The sequence below is a fragment of the Pithys albifrons genome, chromosome 5 (genome assembly GCF_047495875.1).
Source record: "Pithys albifrons albifrons isolate INPA30051 chromosome 5, PitAlb_v1, whole genome shotgun sequence".
Lineage (NCBI taxonomy): Eukaryota > Metazoa > Chordata > Aves > Passeriformes > Thamnophilidae > Pithys > Pithys albifrons.
In genome coordinates this window covers 540045-558418 of record NC_092462.1, presented here as the reverse complement: position 1 = coordinate 558418, position 18374 = coordinate 540045, and the positions used below count along the sequence as shown (strand labels likewise).

General features: G+C 54.6%; 2 protein-coding genes across 6 annotated transcripts in view; one reads left to right on the top strand and one right to left on the bottom strand.

Annotated features, from left to right (window-relative positions):
* BMP2K (BMP2 inducible kinase) overlaps positions 1–10409 on the top strand; it is a 48823-nt gene extending 38414 nt beyond the window's left edge. For all 3 annotated transcript variants that reach the window (XM_071555292.1, XM_071555291.1, XM_071555293.1), the window contains exon 16: positions 5257–10409. In XM_071555292.1, coding sequence (XP_071411393.1) covers positions 5257–6650 — 1394 coding nt within the window. In that variant the 3' untranslated portion in view covers positions 6651–10409. The remainder of the gene's footprint in view (positions 1–5256) is intronic.
* Positions 10410–11052: 643 nt separating this feature from the next.
* PAQR3 (progestin and adipoQ receptor family member 3) lies at positions 11053–17776 on the bottom strand. Of its 3 annotated transcripts, XM_071555288.1 has the most exons (7): positions 17501–17776; positions 17273–17435; positions 15943–16098; positions 15070–15267; positions 13666–13756; positions 13272–13420; positions 11053–12917 (listed from the first exon to the last, which is right to left on the bottom strand). In XM_071555288.1, the coding sequence occupies exons 1-6, from the start codon at positions 17683–17685 to the stop codon at positions 13278–13280; spliced, it is 936 nt and encodes a 311-aa protein (XP_071411389.1). In that variant the 5' UTR covers positions 17686–17776; the 3' UTR covers positions 11053–12917; positions 13272–13277. The 3 variants fall into 3 exon arrangements, with proteins under 3 accessions (XP_071411389.1, XP_071411391.1, XP_071411390.1); XM_071555290.1 differs by lacking the exon at positions 13272–13420; XM_071555289.1 differs by lacking the exon at positions 11053–12917 and having other exon boundaries at positions 13344–13420; positions 13534–13756.
* Between the last annotated feature and the right edge of the window lie 598 nt (positions 17777–18374).

Here is an 18374-nt window from a genome sequence, read left to right as displayed (position 1 = left end):
TACAGAGAACACCTCCCAAGTAACTTGAAGTTACCACCCATCACTGGTATAAATTACGTGTGTGTAGGCTCTGCCAGGGATTTGCTTTTTCTGTCCAAAATGATCCAGTGGGGGGTTTTGTTGTGGGTTTGGGGTTTTTTTTCAAAGCTTGGAACAACCACGCACACATTTCATTCCTTCTATGACACCCTTCAGCCTTGCACTAATTACTGAAAAGAGTATGTCAGCAATCTCTGTGAGGCAGCAATGTTGTTTTCCCACTTTTGTTGTTGTTGAAAATCAAGGTGGTAAGTCGTGTAAACCCCCTGCAGTGCTGAGCAGCTGCTGGGCTGGCTGTGGGCAGAGGGCTGGGGCAGATTTAGTTGCAGCCTGCCAGTAATCCCGGGGCTGACATGTGGCAAATTGTTCTGAAATGATGGTGGCAGTATGTTCCCAATTCCAAGGGAGCTTAAAGCTGCTCTGCCCCACTCCTGGGCCACCCCCACAATACCCTCAGATGAGGGACCAGCAGAAGGCATGTAATTACTGCAGTTGTTAGAGGGAATTCATCCTCTTATAATCCTGTGTCTGGAAAAAGAACATCAGAACAGAAAATTTCCTTGAAGATTGCGATCTTCTTATACGATTAAAGATGTTCCACCTGGCTCGCATTTGGGCGCAGAACAATTGTTTGCTACAAGCTGCAAACCTGATTAGAAGTGTGTTAATCTGAGCAGCACATTGCAAACAGATGTTCCTCACCAGTGTGCAGCATGTGGGTATAAATATGGCTCTGAACAGGGTGTGCAGCCTGAGAGGAGGGCATGAAATCAGCCTGACACAGCGCCTGGGTGTGGAAAGCTCTTTGGCCAGAGCATTAAATGGTCATTGAGCAGGGAGTTTTCCCTTTTGGGGCATTGTTGCTGTGTGCAGTGCTCTTCATTTCATTTGCTAACTTCTTCAGCAGTGAGACAGGGGCAACTGAAGTGTGGTAAACCAGACTATTCCTGTCATGGTATGAAAAATGATGGTTCTAGGGAGCATATTTTTGTTGCTTTGGTTTGGATTTGACACCAGTTTTCTCCCTGTTCTGGGGCTAAGCTGAAGCCACTGCAGCTGTGAAGGTGCGTGCAGAGATGGTTTGTTCCTGAGGGTTGGCCAGGTAGGACTAAGAGTGTTGAGATCACTATGTTGGAGTAGTTTGTGCTTGGAGCAGGTGGCTCTGGGTGTTTCCAACACCTCCACACAGACTGAGGAACAAAGCAAGATCCTTGCTGTTTCCTGACAGACACGGGTGTGGGAGCAGTGAGCTCACCCCTCTGGAGGTACTCCGTGGAACAGAAGTGCTTTTCCAAGCCCTGTAGCAGGAGCAGTTCCCAGCACCATCCACCATGTGCCACTTGCTGTCCTGGTGACGTTGCCATGCAGGGTCCTGTGTGCTGGTCCTGACACCTGGTGACAGTGACTGCAGGTTGTGAGTTTGTGGTCACTGGTGGGCAATTCCCAGGCTGTACAGGACACAGATGTGGATTTCTGCTGCTGCAATAAACAAGTGACATCCCTAACTGTCAGGGAGGTGATGGATAAGGAGGAATCTGCTAAAAAGCAAGGAATTGGGAAACCCTGTTCAGAACAAACCACTGATGGGCTCAGAGGCAGTCAGGGCCTTGTGCTGTGAGGGTGTTACATCTGGATGAAGAAATATTCCTGCATTGTTTTCAGTGGCCTCTGAGTGGAGATACTTTGGATCATGTTTTCTCTTCTGGGGACAGACACAAAGTGCCCCCCTTGTCCCCCCTTTGCTGCACTGCCCTGTTGCTGCAGCCCCAGGGTTGGCCTGTGCTGTCCCCAGTGTGCAGGGCTGTGCCCCACGGCCCTCAGGGGGACAAGAGGCCACCAAAGGGCCAAGGACAGAGTGCTGTGGGACAGGTCCTGGCAAAGTGAACAAGTCTGCCAGTTCTCAGTGTCCTTGTTAGCTATGGAAGCACCTGTGTCAGGGAGGAGGGTGCTCAGCCTGTCCTGAGCAGTGGGGCAGAGCTGCAGGAGCACGGGGCAAACACGGCTCACACATGGCGAGCACATGGGCTGTCTGCCCTGCAGCCACGGCCCCAGCAAGGGGGTTGCTGAGGGGCTGTTCCTGCCCTCCTCCCAGTGTCTCCAGGGATGGCAGTTGTCAGACTGGAGTGGGAATCTCAGGGTGCTAACACAGGTTCCTACAGGACTGAGTTTGCTGGGTGCCTGACTCCCAAAATCATTCATGAGGATGACAGGGCAGTGCTGGAGTGGCTGCTGTGCCAGTGCCAGGGCATGGAGAAACTGCTCCAAGTGTTTCACCAAGTGCTGACCAGTCCTGTTTGCTGTCCATTCTGTCTGGAGAGCTCTGGTACTGAGACCCACACCTGGTGTACCTTAAATTCTGTGGGCAGTGACTCAGTGGCTGTGGCACAGGTTGGGGTGGGTGGTTTTTTGTCTCCCTTTGCAGTTTGTTTTCCAGGGATTGTGACTGTGGCACCATTTAACAAATATACCTGGCTTCCCAAAGGTCTAAATATTATTAAATTATGGTTCAGTTCTGACTTTAAAAGGAAATAAACCACTTCACAAATAGTTTTCTGTGCATTGAAATTCCTCACAAAGGTTGTGTTGCTTGGCAGTGGGAGCTCATGGATACTGACACACAGAACATGTTTGGGGGGTTTGTTGTGTAAGTGGAGTTAACATCTAACCTAGAAATACTTCCTTTTAAACCTATTTGCATTTATGATAACATCAGTGTTTCAGCAGACATTGGAAACAGCTGGATTTGGAGGCTGGGGGTTGTAGGGCAGTGTGGAGGCTGTACCTTTGGGAAATCTAAAGTAAGCAGCAAAATAATCCAGATTCTAATTTCGTGGGTAAAGCAAATATGTAGCATTTAAAATTACAGTAGATAAGAAGCAATCTGACACCAGAAGCAAAGAAGAAACAGCTCAAAGCCCTAGTCACCTGATGTTTTCAGTCATTCTGGTCTTGTTTTTAAATCCATACATAGACTGTATTGCTGCTGAGTTTTGATTGTTATTTCAAGTGTAATTGCAAAGGAGCGAAGTAGCTGTGGATGAGGAAATCAGCTGTTAGATCCTTTTGAAAAAGGAGCAACTTCTCTTGTAAAACGCTGTTTTCTGGTCTAAACTAAAGCATAGAAAGAAAAGAATCTGACTTGACCCGGGAAGTTACCAGCTAATTTCTTTGTGAAAGGAAGAAGTAGCTGAGAAATTATTTGGTATATTGCAAGAAAAGGAGTTGTGAGGTGGGTTCCACTGAAGGTAATTCTTTTTGAGAAGTAGCTGGTGCCCAGAGCCATGCCCAGCTTTGTCAATCCTGTTAACACATGGAGTGGGTTAAATTCCAAGGCCCAGGTGGAAGGTGTTGGTGTGCTGGGAGGGTCAGGGTGTGCCTGCTGTGGGTGGGCAGCCCCTGTCCCAGCGGTGTCACAGCTGCAGGTGTGAGGAGCTGGCCCCAGAGCCTCCCTGGGCAGGGCTGCAGGCACACCTTGGGCAGGGGCTCTGTGCCTGCTGAGAGGGAGACTGTCATTGCTGGCATCAGTGTTACGTGCTCAGTTATGCTCCCCACAGCAGCCTGGCTGCAGGGGGGCTGTGTCTGAGAGAAAAGGGCATCTCAAGAGCAAATGTGCCTTCCCCAGCTGAGCCTGGTGCTTTTCCTCCTACTCCTTCTTTGCTCCTGAAAATGTCTCTGTGCAGCACGGGGCTCTGACACAGGGACAAGGATCCTCTGCTGCCCTGGGCAGCTGTGCTGGGCACTGAGCAGCCCCTCCTGCCCTGGGGAGCTGTGCTGGGCACTGGGGAGCCCTTCCTGCCCTGGGGAGCTGTGCTGGGCACTGGGCATCCCTTCCTGCCCTGGAGAGCTGTGCTGGGCACTGGGCAGCCCCTCCTGCCCTGGGGAGCTGTGCTGGGCACTGGGCATCCCTTCCTGCCCTGGAGAGCTGTGCTGGGCACTGGGCAGCCCCCTCCTGCCCTGGGGAGCTGTGCTGGGCACTGGGCAGAGAGCTGTGCTGGGCATTGGGCAGCCCCTCCTGCCCTGGAGAGCTGTGCTGGGCATTGGGCAGCCCCTCCTGCCCTGGGGAGTTGTGCTGGGCACTGGGCAGCTCCTCCTGCCCTGGGGAGCTGTGCTGAGCACTGGGCAGCCCCTCCTGCCCTGGGGAGCTGTGCTGGGCACTGGGCAGAGAGCTGTGCTGGGCATTGGGCAGCCCCTCCTGCCCTGGAGAGCTGTGCTGGGCATTGGGCAGCCCCTCCTGCCCTGGGGAGCTGTGCTGGGCATTGGGCAGCCCCTCCTGCCCTGGGGAGTTGTGCTGGGCACTGGGCAGCCCCTCCTGCCCTGGAGAGCTGTGCTGGGCACTGGGCAGCCCCTCCTGCCCTGGAGAGCTGTGCTGGGCACTGGGCAGCCCCTCCTGCCCTGGGGAGCTGTGCTGGGCACTGGGCAGCCCCTCCTGCCCTGGGGAGCTGTGCTGGGCACTGGGCAGCCCCTCCTGCTCTGTCTGCTCTTGCCATCTCTTTTTCTTACTGCTGCAAATTTTCTACAGCTCCCAGAATTCCCAAGGCAACCCCCCCACGACTGATCCATCAGCAAATTGTTCCTTTAGCTCTCGGTGTCAGTGCATAGTGGGGAGGAAGCTGTCAGAGTAAAATGAATGCCGGAATTTCCTTCCTGTAGAGAAGCTGAGCTGATCAATCCCATTCAGACACAAAGTGGGAAGCTCTCACACTCCAAGGACAGCAAGAGGTTTTTGTACCCCATTTGCTACACTGGAAAGTAGAATGGGCTGTTCTCATGACAAGAGTATTAAGCTTGTCAGAGCAGACTTGTCAAAGCAGTAGCGCTGCCAGAAATAGGTAGTGTGATTTAAAAAAAAACATAAAAAAGAGTTTTCCGTCCTGCTGGCTCGTGTTTCCCTGGAGAGGAGCTCTGCACAGTGAGTGTGTTGGCAAAGGTGCTTCAGGAGGTCATCCCTGTCTGTTGGTCCCTGCTCCATGCCCCCAGATACTGGTACTGTATTTCCAGGCACCTTGTGCTCCAGGAGGAAAGCTGGCAGCTCTCACTGTTGATTTTATGAGCTTTGTTTGAATATTAGATCTGTTTCTAGCCCATTTCACTCAGTAAGTATAATATATATATATATATGTTTACCTCAGCTCCTGCAGTGTGTGGCTGTGGAGAGTGTGGACTCAGTGTTGACTTTGTGTTTAAAGTTTTTGTTTTCTTTTTTCTTTGGACCTGCAGGTTCCCCTGAAAAACAAGTGGGTAACTCAGCCAGCAGTCAAGGAAATATCCCAGGGACCCCAACCAAAGCTGGAAAACCGAGCCATGCCTTTAGAGATGCCCGGCCAGGGAGGAAGAGTGCAGAGGGACACGTGGCAAAGGGTGGTGAGGACTCTGAGAGTGACTTTGAGTCTGACCCTCCTTCTCCCAAGAGCAGCGAGGAGGAGGAAGAACAGGAGGATGAAGAAGTCTTGCAAGGGGAGAACGGAGACTTCAATGATGACAATGATACTGAACCAGAGAATCTGGGCCACCGCCCTCTCCTCATGGACTCTGAGGAGGAAGAGGAGGAAGAGAAGCAGAGCTCTGACTCCGATTCTGACCGTACCAAGCCAAAATCTGTGGAAGGGCTCCTGAGCAGGAGGTTCAGAGACGGTGTGGGCAGTGGTGAAATCCAGGAACCCACCTCAATGCACACATCCTCATCTGAAGTGCCAAGCACTGTCATCGACCCTGGCCAAGAGTTTGACGTGTTTGGGGCTGTGCCATTTTTCACCCTGCAGTCTCAGGTAAGAGAAAAGGTGGACAAAGATGTTCCTTCTCAGGCGGCTTTTCGCAGCCTGACCCAGGAGCAGGACGACTTTGATGTTTTCACAAAAGCCCCCTTCAGCAAAAAGGTGCCCCAGCAGGACGGGCAGGTGTCGGGAACGGAGCCTTTGCTGTCCCCCACGTCCCCACGGAGCGTGGACATGTTTGGGTGCACCCCATTCCAGCCGTCCCCTCTGCCCAGGGGTGCTGGGAGCAGGGAGGACCTGTTCGGGCTGGTTCCCTTCGAGGACATCACGGGCAGCCAGCAGCAGCAGCAGCAGAAGGTGAAGCAGCAGCGCAGCCTGCAGAAGCTGTCGTCGCGCCAGCGGCGCCTGAAGCAGGACGTGCCCAAGAGCAACGGGAAGCGGCACCACGGCACCCCCACCACGGCCAAGAAGGGGCTCAAGCCCACCTTCCGCACGCCCGAGCGCGCCCGCCGCCACCGCAGGCCGGGCCGCAGGGACTCCCAGAGCAGCAACGAGTTCCTCACCATCTCCGACTCCAAGGAGAACATCAGCGTGGCCCTGCCCGACAGCCGGGACCGAGCCAACCCCCTGCAGGCCGACGAGAGCCTGCTGGACGCGTTCGGGGCCAAGCCCTTCCACCCCCAGCACCAGGGCTTTGGTGACGGCCGCGGGGACCTCGGCGCCGTGGTGGCGGCCGGCAGGGCACGGCAGGGCTCCCACCACGGCACCGACGGGCTCAGAACAGACGACTTCGGCGCTGTGCCCTTCACGGAGCTGGTGGTGCAGGGCACGCAGGGCCAGCAGCAGCAGGCACTGGACTTGGATCCCTTCGGAGCAGCTCCCTTTCCTTCCAAGCAGTAAAGGCTTCCAGTGGGTTCCCCCCACCCTCTCCCAGTCCCTTAATAAAGGTGTAGTGGAGTAATTTATGTGGTTGGAGTGGCAGGGACCTGGGTTGTGCAGCTTGGTCAGGTTCAGGTGGGCACGGCCTGCTTGCACAGTGGAATTGTGAGTGATTTCTGCTTGGAGGGGTTTTAAAAACAGGAAACAAACTGGCAGGGCCATTCTGTTATGGCAGATGGCTCCTGGAATGGAAAGAGGAATTGGATATGGATCACTGTTGCTGACCTGGGGCCGTGGGACATGCTGCCATTCTGCACTTTGGTGTGGCCTTTCCAGCCCTCTGCAGTGTGCTGAGGTGGAGGGGAACGGGCAGGGAGCACATGGACAATGTTTTCTATCCATGCAGGAGGTAATGAACTGCAGTGTTCCTTGTCACAGCAGACCTAAGAACCAGCACATACTAATACCCACATTGCCTGCTGGAAATAGTCTTTGCTTCCTAGGTGAAAACTACCTTGATTAATCATGAAAATTAAAGCAGCCACATCCTCAAGAGGCTGTGGCACAGAATTCCAGAGCACAGCTATGGCTTGGGACCTGGCAGACATCTATGCAGCTGCAGAGATGAAGGCACTTTTTTTTTTTTACAGTAAGTGCCATTAACACAAAATAGCAAACTGGAAATTTAGTGTTAAAACTAAAGATACAGAGAATATACTGGTTTGTGAGAAGCCTGAATGTAGGAGAATGAGCCAACAGGGACACAGCCAGTGTTTGCAGCACTTGGGAGACTCCTCAGCACACTGGAAGAGGGGCTGGTTTATCCTTGGGCACATACAGAGTGTTTAGCTGACTTGCACAGTGGACTGTGAGGTGCAGCCATCAGATTGGTTTGATTACAAACTGGGATTGTGTCTGAAAATACCTTTTCTTTTCCTCTTGGATTTTTATTGCAAAGAAAATTCTCTGAAAGCTGTTGTTTTGTACAATAATAGTTTTTTGAAATGACTGTAACCTAATTAATGCTCTTTTAAGTTTTGCTGAATGCACTGAGCTTTGGAGAAGCTTCCCTGCTCCCAGCTGGTGGCTGCTGGGCCAGGGAGCTGCCTCCACACCACAGAGCCTTAGGGGCAGGCCCCTGTGCTGCTGCCCAGGCCCTCGGGGCAGGGAGGGAGGGCTGTGAGCACTGCTGAGGACAGGGTTCCACTGCCCTTGGGTAGGAGCTGGTGCTGTGTGTGGGCTCGTGCCAGCCATGGGCACTGTCTGGAGCCAGCAGCCCTCGGGCCAGCCCAGCCTGCGTGCCTGGTTCCCTGGGTCCCAAGGACATGGAGGGAGGTAGTCCCTCAGCTTGTCTCACCCTTGTGTCCTGTTCACTGAACACTGATGAGTAGGTGATGGATGTTTGTACACAGAGCATGGCAGCCTTTGGTTGGGTGTCCTCATGTCTCCCCCTGTCACAGCAGGTAAAGTGAAATATTCAGGGCTGTACTTTTTTCCCCCCAAAAGCACCCTGCTGGTTATAGAGTGGTCCTGAGATCTGTGAGGGGAGGAGGGTGGGTCCTTTACAGTATTTGCTCAAAACACACTGGAAACAAATTACTTGACTCCCTTGGGGTCAGTTTGATCCAGTGCTCCCTTGGGTGTGTGTGTGAGAGTTTTCCCTCACCCTGGAATCTGAAAGAAGCTCATAGTGGTCTATACCCCATCACTGCCTTCATCGTCCTTGGCTTCACTTTTCTCACAGGCTGCAAGTGGACTATTCCAGCTGGGCGTGGTCAGGGTGCCTTTTCCAGGCTTAGGAGTTAAGCTCGTAGGAGGTTGTGAGTAGAAAAGTTTCAACTCTGTTTGCACAGGAATTTCCTAGACCTTATTACTGCTCTTCTCACCTGTTTGTTTGGTGCCAAAGGCTGTAAGAAGCACATGCCAAGTTTTGTAGCATTTTCTGATTCTCAGGTTAACTGTCCTTTTTTCCTTTTTTTCCCCTCTGCACGTGCTTGTGAGCTGCCTTCCCTGGTTTCCTTCAGAGCTGTTCCCCACCTGCCTGGAGAGCTCCTGGAACACAGTGAGATGATAAATGGGGCAGCGGGTGGGAACAAAATGAGAGTAAAACAGCAGAGTAAAACCATGGTCCTAAATGTGGCTGGTCCTCACCTGAGCCACACAGCTGCTGCCTTCCCAGTGGGAAAGCAGCAGGAAGGGCTAACCATGCCCGTGGCATGGGGCCTGGCTGCAGGGGCAGGGAGGAGAGGGGTGGCTGTGGGACACAGGGAGGAGGCTCTGCAGACCTGGTGTGGGCTGGAGTGTTCAGGTGAGTTAAGAACAGAAGAAAGTGTGTTTGGTGTTTGTCAGTTTGCCCCAGGACTCCAGGCTGGGAGTGCTGCAGGATCTCCTCATGTGCTGGGTGGGCTGGGCTCTGGCAGAGGGTCTGTACGTGGTAATTGCAGCACAGCAAAGCTGCAGGGAGGTTTAGCACAAACTGAGGGATGAGGCAAACTGTAAATCCCAGAGCAGAACTCCTCTGGTGCACACGAGTTGTGGCCTGTGACAGCTGGCTCCTAGTGGCCTTAACAAACCTGCTTCTTTGTACAGGAGATGCCAAACAGGTTTTTGTATAAATGTAACTCCTGTCTCTGGTTAGTCATTTTATCCTTCCTCGTGACTGGAGACAGATTAGTGCCCCCTGCTAAGATGGTATATATGGTTCATACACAAATAAACCCACGCTGGGGTTTCATTTCAGCCACAATGCCCTTTTCAAAGGAGATGGAATGTTGGACTGTCAGGGTGTGGGACATGCTTTGCTTTTTTTGGGGTGTGCTTGCCATGGAGCACATCATGACCTGCCTGAGACACAGGGAGCCCTTGCTGCAGTGGGCACGTACCCTGCTGCCAGTGCAGGCAGAGGGGACAGGGAACAGGACTGACACTTCCCTCCCAGCTGAAAATCCCCATGGGTTGGTACAGCTTCTCCTTCAGCATGCCAGAGGGCTGAAGCACAGGCCTTGCAGGGTCAGCTGCTGGAGGCAGAGTCTGTGCCAGGGCCCTGAGCAGCCCTGCCTGGGTGTGGTCATGGCAGGGAAGGCCAGGTGGGTGTCTGTGGCCTGAAGGGCCTCCAGGGGTGTGCTGGACTGGACTGGACTGCCCTGCCCTGCCCTGCCCTGCCCTGCCCTGCCCTGCCCTGCCCTGCCCTGCCTGTGTGGGCCTGGGAGCACTGGGGGTGTCCCGGTCAGTAGAACCAAGTACTGTGAAAATAAGTAGATGTATTTGCTACTGTGTTAATGAGAGTTTATGTGGAGTTTTTATTCTCTATTGTGTATTTTTATATATGAGAAGCCCATATCAAACATACACATGCTCGCACACATCACGTGCCCCTTGGATTGCTGTGGGTTTGGTAACCCAGCAGCCACAATCCCATCTGTGACTGGAGGAGTGAAGATGCTTGAAACCTGCAGGGCAAACACGAGTGCCAAGGGTGGCTGCCTGTGCTCCTGTTCTGTAGTGCTTATTCCCAAAGGAAACCAAGGAGATTGTGGGTATGGCTGAAGCTGTGACTGAGGCATCACCGAGTACTAAAGAGCATAAAAACTACTTTAAAATTGCTGGCATTCAGCTTTTAAGTGCACTTTCCTGAACTACACCTCCATTTCTTCTTAGACTTCAAGTTTCTAAAGCTTTTTTGTGTACCACTAAACAGAGAACTTTTAACTTTTTTTGTGAAGAAGATGTATGTCATAAAATCCTTGGAGTTGTTAAATAAACCAACGTGGTAACAGTGCCTTTGCAGGTCTCCTTGAACACTGCACTGAGAGGTGGTGGTGGTGCTCAGGCCTTGGTGTACTCAGTGTAAGCAGAGCTGCCTCTGCTCAGTGATCCTGTGGCTGTAGCACCTGTCAGTGTCTTGAAAGTGTTTTAAAATACTTGTGTTTGCTGCCCAATCATCTTGCTTTGTCCAGCTGGTTAAAAAGCTGTGGATCGTGTGCTATTTTGAATTCCTTACATTCAGTGTTAGTCTGTGGAGCCTTCCTGCAGAAAGGTTGTGTATGGCCCCCAGAGCCACTGCTGTGGACTCAGCTCTGCACTTCTACACACAACTCCAGTGTGGTCTGACCCCCTTCTGGCAATTGTTGACCAGAGCAGTTGTTCTGAATGCTGCTTGTACTGATCTTACTCAGGTGAGCTGAAGTGACAATGGAAATGGTCAAGAACAGAGAAAGCAGCAGCAGAGCTTGGTTAGTGAACAGTAGTGGCAGTGGGTTGTAAAGCTGAGTTTATCAGTAGACTGATTAATTAGAGATGCTCCCCCAGGATTCCAGAGACTGTCCCAGTCTGTGTAACCCCAGGACGTGGCACAGGTTCCATGGCTGAGCCACCCACCTCTGTTGTTCCACTGTGTGAGAGACACAAGTTACTCCAAAGAAACTGCCAATGAACTGGACTTTATTTACAGGTTCAGTATGTACATAGAGGACTATCATGCAGCTTGATAAATTCTGTCAGGGTAGTAAAAATGCACAGCTTGGCAGGCAGTTTCCTTATCCACTGAAAACTGCTGGAGTACTGAAGAGTTCCCATAAAAAACCCACACTGGTAAACTCTAAAGTCAGTTTGATTTCAGAGCACAGACACATTCTTCAGGTATTACTGTACATGTAACACTGGAAATAGACTTGTATACTTGCAGGTTCCTTGTCAGGCTTCAGGAGTAGTAATTAGTGCACTTGAAACTTGCTTGGTTGTCAAGTTTAAAAAAATATAAAATCAGTGTTTACACTGGAAGGCTTAAGGTCCAGGAGCTGAACTGTAAATACAGAGTCAGTTCTTGCTAATACTTGTTTCTGGAGCTAAAAAACCAAGACAAAAAAGCACCAAAACAGCCCTCTGACCTGAACAGAAGCATCCCTGTCCAGCACACCAGGAGCAGTTTGTATCCTGCCTTCCCCATGCCCAGGGATGGTTCAGGTGCCTGTCCATGAGCGCCCACTGTTGTTGGCACAGCCTGCCCAGGAAGGCTGAGGAGCAGGGCTGGGCAGCCCAGGCACGGGGAGCTCTGGGCACTGACAGAGCCTGCCCACCCCAAGGGGCCCTGCACAGAGACAGCCTCTCCCTGCGAGTGGGGAGAGCCCCCCGTGAGGACAGAGCCACCTGGGGCTGGTCCTGATGGCACCACGGGGCATGTGGAGCAGCCTCAGGGGGCAGTGCTGGCACCTGGCCATGCTGCCCCACTGAGCACTGACTGCTGTACAGAAGTCACTTACAGGTGTTGCCCTAAACCAAAGATCCAAGGGATTTCAGTGCTGTTGCAAAGACTGGCACTCTGGAGGTGAATCATGCTGAGCTACAGCCAGCCAGTAACTTGTGCATTTCATGGGGTTATAAGAGATGGTTCCACAGCAGATCCCCAAACTCCAGGCAGCCTTTTCCCTGTGGCAGGATTATGGCAGCAAGTCCTTTTGGGTAACAGTGTCTGCAAGTGCAGTATAACCTTCCAGATGTGGAAAGGCAAAGGGCAGGGATTTGCATCCCCAGCAGGTCCACTACTCAGCCAAGTCCACTGATGGCAACACAGCAACAGACACGGACACACAGGCTTAGTGCTGCTCCTGGAGTATGTCAGAATGGGATCTAGAGGAGTCTCTTCAAGCCATGGCACAGCCCCTGTTGGGGGAGGCAGTTTGTAAGATCTGCAGTGAAGATTTAGCTGTGCTGGATGTGATCTCACCTTCCAGGAAAAGGGCAAGAGCTTGTGCAGAAGAGGACACAAGTCCCAGTTTACACGTTCCTGTGCCGATGCTGAAGCACAGGCACATCTCTGGGGCAAAGGCTGAGGGATGCACAGACCACAGGGCTGTGGTTCAGATGCAGGACTGAGCCCAGAGTTCCCATGGTTTTACAGGCACACTGTCAGGAGCATCCCCCTAATTATGCACTTGAACACCACCTGGTGTCCAGACCTGTTGTCTCAGCCGAGGATACTCTAATGCTGATTGAGTTTGCCAGGCAACAAAAAGTCTTGCTGGGATATGGATGCCAAGTTAGGCAGCCCAGCTTCCCATTCCCACTGTCCTGCTCCAGGAAGAGCTGTCTGGTACTTGATTGCAGAACAGGAAGTGGCTGAGAAGGATATGCCTCCCAGACCTCAGGCAATGCTGCTTGGTTTATCAAAGCTCATGAGAACACTGTCCCAGCAAGAGGGTAACAGTCCAGCAGCCAGGAGAGGAACTGCCTCAGTGCCTCACTCCGTAGCACAGCTCATTGGGTAAGGTCAGAAATCCCACCGTGGTGCCTCTGGAATAGAGCAGGGAAAAAGGTGAATCACCTACTGGGCACAGGAAATTAGCAACCCACCCGATTCCCACAAAATCCAGGAAAAGGCTACTTAGGAACAAAGACTAATGATGGCCTGGGGCTATTACAATTGTGACACAGACACAGAGCTAGAAGGGCTTAGTCCAGCCTGCTCTGGAATGGCTCAAGGGCCCAGCAGCTCCACAGAGCCTCATCCAGTGCAGCAGCACCGGCGAGCAGATCTGGATCAGATCCCTGCTTGTTATGCAGTCAGCGCCTGCCCTGGGGCTGAGCCCAGGGTCATGTAACCCGTGGCTGTTGGGTGCCCCACTCCCGAGGTGGGAATGACTCTACCTTGGCTCACAAGTCCACGCCGTACGCGGGGCAGGGCTCGCTGTGCCGGTACTGCATGATGTACACTGTGGACTGGTGCCACCAGTACAGCATCACCACTGCCAGGATGTGCCACACCTGGTGGCTCGAGCCCAGGTAGTTCAGCTGGCCTGTGGGCAACAACGAGGCTGTGAGTCAGCAACAGCAGTGCAAGTGACTCCACCTGCACCTCCAGGGGAGGCAGGGCAAGTTCTTTAGAGAACTTGGAAGCAAATACATGCACCATTTTACTCTGCGTGGGAATGTGGTCAGCCTGTTCTCTCCCAGGAACTTCAGGACCCACAGCAAGGACTGTGACACTGCAGGAAGCTTGGCTGCAGGAAAAAGACTAAACACCCAGAAGAGAATTTCCTACCTGGGAAGTATCTTTCTGGAACTTTGGAAATATAGAAGAGAAAAGCTACAGCAGCGATGAAGTACATGACAACTACCCGTGGAGCAAACTCCTGCAAAAGAAAAGGAAGCTCTCCTATTCTGGTAGAAGACAAAAAGAGAAAAAAAAGTAAAAAAGAAAAAGGCATGGTGTCCCTAAATGTTAAAAGTAAAAAGGCATGGTGACACTGACTCTTCCTTCACTGCCTGTGTCAGCTATGGACAAATCCAACAGTGAAACAAATGCCCAACTCTGAGAAAGCCTGAATAGGAACAACCTTGTTTTATTCCAGCCTTTCTGCTTTGACACACAGGGTGCTCAGTGTTCCTGTGCAGCCTGCAGCAGACATGGCATTTCTCAGTGAAAGGCCATCTGCCACTACCCTGACCCCCCAGAGAACAGGCAGGATGGGAGAGACTGCCCTGCACATCCCACCCCCCCACAGGCCCACACTGGGGGTGAATAACCAGCCACCCGGTCACCAGGTGGGTTTTCCCTTAGCAGAACGTTTTGTAACCTGAAGTGGGGCGTTTTTCTGAAGTATGGGGACAAAATGTGTACCACAGATGTCATCCCAAGGGACACCAAACAGGGTGCTGTGGATGTGACTTTTAGATTGCTGGTGTGAAATGCTTTGTCTGGAGGCCACACATATTCCCAAATGGTGCTCTGCCACATTGCACAGCAGCTCTGGACTGGGCTAAGCCCTCAGCCCAGCAGACAGCTGCCACCCAGGCCAGCCTAGGAACGTGCAGTTTCTGCTCACTGTGAAAAGCAAGCACGTCCTTCAGCACCATCAGTCCCTGAGTAACTGCAGTGATTTCTGGGGGTTCATGCTGGGGCACACTGGCTGCCTTCAGCTGTGCTGGGCTGCTGGTTTCACTGCATAATTCCAGGTGGAGAAACATGAACAGGACAGTAGTTCTGTAAGGTCACAGTGCTGTGAGAGGAGGATTGTGTAAGATACACAGGGCTGAGCAGGCAAATGCTGATTTCTGCTGCCAACCAGGGAACAGCAGAGGAAGCACATAATCACCCCATCATCTCTGCTGGTTGCCCTGAGGAGCTGTGGAGGCTCCTGCAGCCAGACAGACTGCTCCTGCTCCACAGCCACCTCGGCTCCTGGCCCTGTGCAGCGAGGGACACACCTCTATCCAGCTTTCCTCCTCACCAGGCAGGCAGTACAGCAGGCTGAAGCAACCCAACCTGTCTGCCTCCTGAACACGCTCCTGAGTGTTTGCACTGGGTCGCACTTAAATACTGTGCTTAAAGGAGTTTTAACTCCTGCTGCTTCCCTGTCGTTGCCCTGAGTGTAAGAGGACTGTCCTTAAGGAAGATGGCAAGTGAAAAGAAAAAGGCACTCTTACTTCATTCCTTTGTTTTTACCTGTACAATGGATGCCCCAATGCCGCCGTTGAGCCAAACCCAGTGGATGGTGGGGATGATGCCATAGCCAGACACGGAGCAGAAGATGACGGAGCGCAGCCTGTGCCACTGCTGTGTGAGGTAACTGGGATGGATCTGAGCAAAAAACACTGCCAGGATCATGGCCAGCACAGTGATCAGGTACACCTGGCGCCAGTACTGAGGGAAAGAGAAGCAAAGCCAAGGCTGTGGGTTTCTTGTCCTGTGTAAGAGTCAGCTCTGGGCAGGATGTTTCAATGAGGGAACACAGTGGTACATCCAGTCTGTCCCTGGTGCAAGCACCAGCAGTGGGTCTGAGTGCAGGGGCCTGTGTTAGTAGCTAGCAGTGAGGGGAAGGGGCTGTATGGCTCAGGGCACCCGGCACCACATCCTTTATGCCAAGCAGGGCCTGCACCCCAGCTCTGTCAGTGCCTCAGCAGTGCCCACTTCAGCTCCCTGACGGTGTACACGTGGCAGCCTGGGAACAGAACTCATTTCACTCATCCTCTGTTCCATGAAGAGGAAACACACTTGTTTCTGCCTCGTGGCAGCTGCCTCGTGGCAATGCTGTTGGAAGAACCTGTGATGGGACACAGCCCATCATCAGCCTCGGGCACTGGACACAGGGAGGACCTGTGAGGTTTCCCTGCCTTCCCTCAGAGACATGCAAATATTTCTCGAGGCTTTGTGCAACTGACAGCTGGACAGGAAAACCTGCATCTGCCTGTCCCTTCAGGCAGCACAGTTCTGCTGGGACGTGTTCCAGTTCCCATCCCTCCCTCCCCGCTCCTGTGCCACGTGGAAGCACCGAGGGGGCACAGAAGGAAGCGCCGTGTGGGCACTGCTCCGACTCACGTTGCTGCAGTAGAAGGCGTAGAACACTCCGGACACGTAGCAGCCCAGGATGCCGATGGAGATGCCCGCGTAGTCCAGCGCCATCCAGCGCCGGCTGGTCTTCTCCGAGCGGTGGCAGCAGAACAGGTGGTACCCCACGGAGCAGAGCATGCACACCTGCTCAGAGGGGCAGAGGAGGAGGAGTCACCCCTTAAGCACCAGCAGGGAGCACAGCAAGTGCCAGCCCTGCAGCTCCAGCCCTGCAGCTGGGCCCCAGTGCCTCGTGCAGGTGTTTGCTCCAGGCTGGCATCCCATTTTCCCTTCAGAAATGGTTGTTTCTCTGTGCCCCTCGGCAGGAGCAGGGAGCAGCAAAGAGCAGTGCTTTGCCAGCCAGCCAGGGAGGCTTCCCCCAGCCCTGGCTGCACACAGGTGCCCTGTGCCCGGCAGGGATCACACACAGAGCCCTCCAGCCCTCTGTGCCCCTCAGGGACAGTGCCCTTCAAGGCAGCCTCAGAGCCCACGTGTGCCACGCCTGGAGGCTGCTGTGGGGATGGACACAGGAGCTGCAGCTCAGACCAGGTCAGAACACAGCCCTGCCACCCCCAGGCCGTGGCTGCTGCCTGTGCTCCGCGGGGACCCCTTCCCAGCAGCACTGCGGGCTGTCCGGGAGCACCTCACACTCCTCTCCAGCTGCTGAACCTCTGAGAGACACGGCCTGGACAAGGGTCTTGCTTCGGCACAGTCCTCACGGGGCATTGCAGGCCAGATCCAACCACCCTAGGACTGTGTCCCCTCTGGGGGCAGGGACCGTGTCCCCTCTCGGGCAGCAGCTCCTCCGTGCCCGGGCTGTGCCTCCTCTCGGGCAGCAGCTCCCCGGGCCCGGGCCCATGACCCCTCTCCCCCATGCCCATGACTGTGACTGTGCCCCTCTTGGGCAGCAGCTCCCCGTACCAGCTTGTGCCACCCCCTATGCCCGGCTGTGTCCCCTCTCGGGGCAGCAGCTCCCCATGCCCAGGCTGAGCCGCCCCCCGTGCCCGGGCTGTGTCCCCTCTCAGGCAGCAGCTCCCCCGTCACTTGTGAATGCAACTGTGTTCTCTCTCGGGCAGCAGCTCCACCGTGCCCGGGCTGTGTCCCCTCTCGGGGCCGCAGCTCCCTCGTCACTGTGACTGTGACTGTGTCCCCTCTCGGGCAGCAGCCCCCCATGCCCGGGCTGTGTCCCCTCTCGGGCAGCAGCCCCCCATGCCCAGCCTGTGCCGCCCCCCATGCCCGGGCTGTGCCCCCTCTCGGACAGCAGCCCCCCATGCCCAGCCTGTGCCGCCCCCCATGCCCGGGCTGTGCCCCCCGCGCCCACCTGGAAGCAGAAGAGGCAGACGGAGCAGATGACGAAGTCCTCCCGGGCGGCGCCGGCCGCGGGCAGGACGGCGGTGAGGTCGTAGATGCCGAGCGCGAAGAAGAGCAGGAAGCCGAGCAGGTGGCTCCAGATGTTGACGGTCTCGTTGGAGAGGATGAAGAGGCTGCGGAGACAGAAGGCGGGCGGTGAGCGCGGGCCGGGCGCGGCGGGGGCGCGGGGCGCGCTCACCTCTTGATGCACAGGCGGGAGGGCAGGTAGGCGCGGTATCCGTCCGTGATGTAGGGGTTGTCCTTCAGGAACAGCGGGATCTGCTCGTACGTGTACAGCCGGATGCCGCGCGGCACCAGCACCGGCCACGACTGGTAGCTGCCCAGCTCGATGTAGTGCGCGCTGCGCAGCAGCTTCTGGTGCATCCTGCCCGCCGCCGCATCGGCACGGCCCGCGCCGCCCCCGCGGGCCGGGACTGGGACCGGGACTGGGACCGGGAATGGGAATGGGAACGGGAATGGGAACGGGAGCGGCCGTGATGACGTCACCGCCGGCGCCAAGCGATGGCGTCACCGCGCGGGACCGACAGCGGCCGCGAGGGGGCGCCCGAGAGCCGCGGGAATCCCCTCAGAACTCCCGGGGCCCCCTCAGAGGTTCGGGATCCTGTGGGACATTCGGGGTCCTGTGGGAGATTCGGGGTCCTGTGGGAGATTGGGGATCCTGTGGGAGATTCGGGGTCCTGTGGGAGATTCGGGGTCCTGTGGGACATTCGGGATCCTGTGGGAGCTCCGGGGTCCTGTGGGACATTCGGGGTCCTGTGGGACATTCGGGGTCCTGTGGGAGATTGGGGATCCTGTGGGAGATTCGGGGTCCTGTGGGACATTCGGGGTCCTGTGGGAGATTCGGGGTCCTGTGGGAGATTGGGGATCCTGTGGGAGATTGGGGATCCTGTGGGAGATTCGGGGTCCTGTGGGAGATTCGGGGTCCTGTGGGACATTCGGGATCCTGTGGGAGCTCCGGGGTCCTGTGGGACATTCGGGGTCCTGTGGGACATTCGGGGTCCTGTGGGAGATTGGGGATCCTGTGGGAGATTCGGGGTCCTGTGGGACATTCG

Bases quoted from the DNA above. Each gene is read 5' to 3' on its own strand.
- PAQR3 (XM_071555288.1), bottom strand. From the start codon at position 17,685: ATGCACCAGAAGCTGCTGCGCAGCGCGCACTACATCGAGCTGGGCAGC. The intron at 17,436-17,500 runs GTGAGCGCGCCC...CTGTCTCCGCAG, and splicing joins TCCCGCCTGTGCATCAAGAG to CCTCTTCATCCTCTCCAACG. The intron at 13,421-13,665 runs GTAGGAAATTCT...TGTTGCCCACAG, and splicing joins TCCAGAAAGATACTTCCCAG to GCCAGCTGAACTACCTGGGC.